At 33.1% G+C, this 7,500-nt stretch overlaps 1 protein-coding gene across 1 annotated transcript in view; it reads right to left on the bottom strand.

Moving 5' to 3' along the window:
• Positions 1–7,500, bottom strand: part of LOC125029101 (queuine tRNA-ribosyltransferase accessory subunit 2-like) — a 10,065-nt gene that overhangs the window by 239 nt on the left and 2,326 nt on the right. Inside the window, exons 2-10 of the mRNA XM_047618887.1 lie at positions 6,965–7,126; positions 6,471–6,593; positions 6,174–6,292; positions 5,911–6,067; positions 4,056–4,256; positions 3,404–3,564; positions 2,974–3,132; positions 852–977; positions 1–494 (exon numbers count right to left, since the gene is read on the bottom strand). The exon at positions 1–494 is cut by the window's left edge and continues 239 nt beyond it. Of these exons, the coding sequence (XP_047474843.1) occupies positions 374–494; positions 852–977; positions 2,974–3,132; positions 3,404–3,564; positions 4,056–4,256; positions 5,911–6,067; positions 6,174–6,292; positions 6,471–6,593; positions 6,965–7,108 (1,311 nt within the window). The 5' untranslated portion in view covers positions 7,109–7,126 and the 3' untranslated portion in view covers positions 1–373. The remainder of the gene's footprint in view (positions 495–851; positions 978–2,973; positions 3,133–3,403; positions 3,565–4,055; positions 4,257–5,910; positions 6,068–6,173; positions 6,293–6,470; positions 6,594–6,964; positions 7,127–7,500) is intronic.

Here is a 7,500-nt window from a genome sequence, read left to right on the forward strand (position 1 = left end):
GAATCTATCATGAGTTAAGTGTGATCTCAATAGAGACTTCCATCTTAAATTCAAATAATTTATATAAATTTTTGACAATGATACAAGAATAATATTCTTTAAGTAATCTTTCATGAAAATGCATATTTTTTTCTTTCCTCCAAGAATTTTTTAAGTTAAGTATCAAATAAATCTTAAGATAACATTTTGTAAAAATAACAACATTCTGTAAATACCCATATACATAGGTATATAACCAGACTTTGCTAACAGCTCTATAATCAAAACAAAATATTGTAATCTGAATAATGAAACAGATTACTACATTTTCAGATGCAACTGGTTTTATAAAGTCTATTTTAGAATAATTTTTCAAAAAACCCAGTAACATAGGCTATAACTTCCCAGCTGCTGACACATGACTCTGTATTACAGATTTAAGATTTTCTAAAGAATCATCCTTCACTGCTGACCGAATGCTTTTGAAGAAGGCCATCCAATGGTGTAAGTTATGCCTATAAGAAAAGAAAGAAAACAATTATCATATAACAAAAAGTTTTAAGATCACGTTCACTAGAACATTAAATATTACATCCCACAATGGAAGACTATCTTCATATGGGTTGGATTATTCCATATGTAAATGCAATTTCTACTATACCAGTTTCTGCAAGATAATTTTAGCACAATATCATCCTTATACTTTTGTGATATTCTTACCACAAAATATAAATTTCATCTAGTATCATACAACCATTATACATAAACTGCTTGAAAAATACTTTTTCCTGAATGATTTAACAATTCCACAAAATGAAAAAGCAATGTATTTATATATAAAATTCCACAAATAAAAATGTAAAAGTACTTACACCATCAATAAAACTGGTCCCAGGAGTTCATTAACATTAAGGAGGTGGTGAATATAGGCTTGAGTGAAGTTCTGGCAAGTATAACACTGACATCCATCCAGCAATGGCTTTGTCGAGTTCAAGTTGCTGAAATCAAAAGCAGACCTTACCATATATACACACTCTATCCCTTCAGACACATATCCTTTTCTCTCACTCTTTCTCTTCTTCTACCTTTCCTTTCCCTCTTCTTATTCTCCCTCACCCACAGCCATGACCACATCCTTACCCTCTCCCTCTCCCTCACCCCCACACACAGTTGTGAAATATTTAGTGGCATTTTATGTGAACCTGTCAGCTGGTTCAAACTTTATCAGTGTTGTACATATCCATGACTTTCCACTAATGTTTTGTTTGTAATACATTGCACCTTGGAATTAAGATGAACTTATAGGCAAGTTTTTGGCTTGATTCCAGGCATCAAGGTTGTCTTGATAGTTTGTATGGTTTTGACTATTTTCTTTCAGTATGGGAAAGTTGTATGCCATGCATTTACAGTAAAACCAGAGATGCAGCCTTTCAATGTTGCCCAAAAAAGAGGATTGGTAAAAAAAAACAAAAAAACTTGGGGGGCAGTATTCACAAAAAGTCATGGACTTCAAGATTTCTCTATGACTCCACAATTTCATCTATAACACTTCACAAAATGTCCTTAACAGTTAAGTTTTGTCTTTGACTCAGCCAAAATTTAGGAAAGGCTTGGAGTTACCCTACAATCATATCTGCATCATTAATGAAATGGTATACTTACTTGCTACTTCCAGATTTCCTTAATGTTTACTGCAGTTTTCTCTTTGATAAATAAGAATATGGTAGGAGCCACAAACATATCATGGGTATGAGATAATCATATAGTTAAGATTTGCTAAAATAGCTATTTCTTTTTTATTATTTTGTTTTACCATTATTAGGTGTTTTAGAATATAAACATTTGCTCTAATTTAGGGCTAACTTTGAAATATGACACAAATGCAAATCAAAGACAAAATTGCTAAGAGCAGGCTTTAGACCAAGTCATAAACAAATTCTACGACAATCTTGGAGTCAAAGATCATTTTAAACCATTTAGATAAGCTTGATAGTACTTAGAGAGCTACAACAAAACTTTTTATATAGTGAATATTATGATCTTATAAATAATGACATTGGTAATGTCCTTGAAAGTAAAGTAAAAAAAATCTATTGTGAAACATTAACTTGCAGCATAGGTCTGCAACAGTTGCATAATGATTTAGCAGATCCAAATCTTATTTCTTACAACAAAATTTTTATTTTAGTATAATAATAGTGAAATAACTTCACATATTTCTAAATATAGAGTATTTGTTCAAATAAACAATCTAAATCAGGGAAAATAAAAGAAATTGAAGTTTTCATAGAAGTATCTAATTTGGCCCATATTAACATCATGACTGCAGATTTATTTACTGTCCCCTCTATTTTTTTCGTGAATTTTGTTACATACAGATGGCTCTACATCTGATACAATTAATATTTTAGTCTTACTGATATTATGATAATTGCAGTGTTATTAAAATATAAATAACACCAAAGACCATAAAATAATACAAATGAAGCTTTCCAAAAAATAAAGGAAAAGGGTAAACACGTGAGAGAGGTAGAACTATTAACTGACTCTTTGGTGACTAAGCACTTGCAGAGCCATCTATGTATAAAGACAATAGATTACAGTGGGTATGTCATGTACCCTTTCCATCCATGCCAATTGGGTTAAGAAAAAGTATAATTTACTTAAATTCCTTAAATTTTAGAATAAGAAAGTTTTATTTCCATTACTATGATCACTGATATCTACAAAATTATCATTATCTTATTATTAATAACAATAATAATAATAAAAAAAAAAAAAAACAGGGTAAATAGATAAGGTCAGGTTAGCTAGCCTAGTACATATCTCCTTGGTGACTAAGTACTACTTGATGCATTAAGGGACTAATACCATTAATTCTAGTGGCCGTACTTGACATAGACTACATTCTTTAAAATATTTCATATATGTTGTATCTACAAATTAATTTTGAGATTCTAATAACATGAGTCATGAAAACATGAATTTTCATACCTTTTATCCTTTAAACACATTTCATATGCACTTGATAATTCATCTTCTGGGATATTTTCTTTGGCATCTTCATCCTCCTTGTTCAATTGTTTATCTTCATTACTGGTTTCAGCATTATTGTCTGATTTCAACTTTTTATTCTGATGTTCTAAATTTTCCCTGAAAATAATAGTCTTACACTAAAATACAGCATACATAAAAGCTCCATCTTCATTCATTTAAATAAACTGGATTTGACTCATTTCACACATACTTCCATTTAGAAATTAATGAAACTGAGAAATAGCTAAATAAAAACAGTGACCCATAATAACAAGAAACCATATAGTACCTCTAGCATGTATACACAAACTGAAATAATAATAGCACTTAAATGAATACAATAACTAAACTCTTAAAATCATAAGTGGTTCTCCCGATACAAACTCACTTGGTAAGGCTTATGGGGAAGATGAGAGCTCCTTTTCTTTCAGTAACTAAATATGGGAAAGATGAGTCGAAGATATCCACACCCTGTTGCACCAAGGTGATGACAGTTAGTGGATTCCATGCACCTGATGCTTGCCGAGGGAGTGCTTGAGGTAAGGGGTCCTACATGTATTGAGAGTCACGGAATATCTTTAAAAAGCAGCAAATCACATCTATTGCAAAATGAAGGCTCAGTTAATATGGAAACAGTAAGTGAAAAGATATTTTTGAGCCTGAATAGATTTATGGCATTCTAAAGATATTATGTTTTGGTTATACATATATTTCTCCTATCATTTCATAATAGTACTCTAGCCTAAAGTGTACAAAAAAATAAATAAAAAAAAGTAAATATATAAACAAGTGCTATAATAGCTAGATCTTGATAATAAAAAAATGTTTTCTCTGTGAAAATGTCTATCATCTCCAAAATATGATTGCCGTTGGAACTGAAATAAAATCTATCCACTGCATAACATGATAACACAGTTCTTCAAAAGGTAACAAGATATAAACAAGAGAATAATAAAAAAAACTTTGAACAAAATCTAAACCAATGGCAAAGAAAACCTATGAACTCACTAATATGAACAAAAAATCAGGCTTATACTTACCAAAGACACTTTAACAAGATTAGAGATAAGTTTGGAGTCAAGCTTCTCTGCAGTTGTACCATTAGTATGCAAACCCAAGAGGGAGAATCCTGATACGGATTCATTTTTAATTTTCTCTGTTATTGCTTTGGAAAATCTTTTACGTTCATCTTCATTGTAGCCACCTAATAAAGGTACAAATAATGCAGCCTCATGCAGCCCCTAAAATAAAAGGTACATTAATTATTTGTAAATGCTATATATGTATCATCCACTCAATTCCATGCACAAATATGTCTAAAACCAAGATAATAATATGAATTCAAGAAAATCTACTAGTCAAAATCTTCCAGTCAAATACTTGACTCTCTTCAGGGAAAAACATCAACAAAGATATTCAGCATCCATTATAGTATTCCAATATTAACCCCCAAGAACTGCAAATCAAGGAAGCATACTTTGTTTCCTGGGATTTAATAATAAGTGAAAATATACACAAATAAAGCAACAAAATCATTTAGACCTATGTTCATATATAGCTAAATGTATAAATAATATAAGGAGGTGACTCAGTGACACAATATTATGGTGTGGGTGGGGGCGAGTAGGTGAGGAAAAGAGGGGTGATTCACTGGACAAAATATGCCATATGGTATTAGAATCACTACTTCACACTCACTACAGAAAGATGTGGTGAACATGACTGTATGATTGGCTCACCATCATGATCGCCTACAAGGAAATGAGAATATGGGGATGATATTGTGGGTGTGGCAGAGGGAAACTTGCCAAACAATACCAGATATATTAATGCATTTCACTGATAATAATAATAAATAAAATAAAGACTTGAGAAAAAAGCCTGACAGCTTTTTATAGGCACTGCATGATATTGGCAAATAGAACTTTTGGGTGTCAGTACCGGGTGTGGACCCGTACTGACAGGTACAAGTACCGGCATGGTCCATTTCTGGCCTGTCCTTCTGGGGACGGCTGTACATGTGATTGCTATACAGCTGTATGAATCACTGTTTTTTAACTATTTTATATGTACATAAGTGTGAATAAGGGTAATTATGTTTGTGCAACTATATGTGTGCAGATATGGGTGTGCATGTGTTTTTCGTCGTGTTTGTGTTTGTTGGTGTGTGTTTTTGTGGCTATGTGTGGAAATCTGTGTATGTGTGTATGTGTGTGTGTGTGTGTGTGTGTGTGTGTGTGTGTGTGTGTGTGTGTGTGTGTGTGTGTGTGTGTGTGTGTGTGTGTGTGTGTGTGTGTGTGTGCGTGCATGATATAAGTTTGCATATGTGTTTTTCACTACATTTTTGTTTTGTCAGATGTGTTTGTGTTTCTCGGCTGAACGCAGGCGCACATGCCTGTTGACATGCCTTTCCGGAGGTGGTGGCTATGTGCGCTCAGCTGGAGGAATCACGGGTGCAAGAAGGAGACCAGGATCATTTGCAATTGTTGCAGAGTCTCCCTTCGCCCAACACCGTGCTTCCAGGCATACCACGCCTGAAGGCACAGGTGTGGGGCTTTGTTGTTTGTACTGTTTTTTTGTTTGCCTGGAGGGAGAACCATTATATATTTGTTTTGCTGGCTGTGTCTGTGTTTCTTTTTCCTGGATTGCTTTTATCTTATTGCTGTTTTTATTTCCTGGAACACCAGCTGCAGAGCAGTTTTCTGACCTTTCTACACTGGGTTAAAAAGCATCTACAATTTCACTACAAACATTATGGTCATTATATCATGAATATTCATATTTTTAACTCTATGAAAATACAAAAGGGATTGGCCATTACCTCTAATCCATCATATTATGAACTGCTATCTGTTAGTAATCAGGCCTAAATTTCAGTTTGAACTAGCACAGTACCTGCTTCTTTTTACTGATGTCTATGCACTGGTCCAGCAGAAGTGTAGAGTTCATAATTGACTTAGATATTCTCTTCTTTGAGGAATTCACATCAGTATCTGCATCATTAAGAGCTTCATACCAGTCAGGTTGCATAGCTTCCACTAATTCCATATATCTGCAGAAGTCCCAAACTATTGTAATGTAAGCTTATAAGAAATATCTGTAAAATATGAATACTACATACATCACAGAACTAAACAAATTAATAATATAAACCTTACCTTTCAGATGCAATAACTTGTCTACCTCCATATGTCCATACAGAAATGCCTTTTTTCTCATTATAACCACTTGGTGTCATTTTTGTGGCATCCTGGACAGTCACACATACACTATGACTCTGAGAGGGATTTGCAAAAGCATAATATCAATATTTTCACCTCAACAACAAACAATGCTGAAGTCCACTTTATAATCCTAATCTCTTTTAATAAAAATACATAAAAATTCTACAAAAAGTAGACAATATTGGTTCAGTTTCTGAAAGAGGGATAAAAAGAATAGATAAAACTACATACCTTGAGTGCTGAAAATTGTGCAACTCCTTTTTTGAATTTCTGGAGTGTTTTTGTAAGATCGCAAAAATGCTGTGCCGGAAAACACACTGGTACTTCCTTATCTACAACAAGGTGTAGAACATCCTACAAAAGTAAACTAAAAAGTAGCACTTATACATCCAAGCAACCCTGTATAAATATCACACAATTCATACAGCATTATAGGATTCTGGACATCAAATCATGCAAGCTGAAGAAAACTGTTAAAATGTATTCTAATGCAATTCACAAAACCTGAATAAAAATGGGTATCATAATTATATACATCTTGAGCCAACATGATAAAAGTTTGTAGGAAATCTTGCTCATTTCCTTTACCAATGGAAAAAAAGTAATTATAGAGTATAAGAAATATAGTCAAACCATACTCATAATATATATTTTCAATAATCTACAAGCATTTTGAATAAACTATCTTACCTAAGCACAGAAATTAGCCCCTTTCATTTCCTTACCTGAGTGAGATGTGGAGCACTGCCACCCAATGTAGATATCATAGAAAGAGGAGTATCATGAACAGCTGTGGGCTGGCTCCTCAAACCTGTCAGTCTTCCTAGGCGCCCACCACCTTTACTAGCTTGCTCTACCACAAACTTCATTTTTTTGAGAAAATAAATCTGAAATAAACATTTCTATTATTCCTCTAACCCTGACTTCCTTTACAGATTGTCTTCTTTATATGTATAGCTCAAACTAATAAAAAGTGTATACATTACTAGCAACTGGTAAATAACAATTCTCCATTTACAATTATGAGTAAAAATACCAATTATTTGTTTTACATTTTTTGTACAGTATACAGAACTACAACTTTGCCATGCATAACATAAATGCTCTGGTATTATCTCTCAATAGTTTATGAACATGCCTAACAGTCTAAACAAATGCTAAAATAAATTTAAACTGGACATTTGTTTTTATGAAGGGATGAGCTACTTCTCTTCAAATGTATTTCTCTCCCTCTCATTCCCTCTCTTTCTCTATTAATTAT

Source organism: Penaeus chinensis, chromosome 9, assembly GCF_019202785.1.
Source record: "Penaeus chinensis breed Huanghai No. 1 chromosome 9, ASM1920278v2, whole genome shotgun sequence".
Lineage (NCBI taxonomy): Eukaryota > Metazoa > Arthropoda > Malacostraca > Decapoda > Penaeidae > Penaeus > Penaeus chinensis.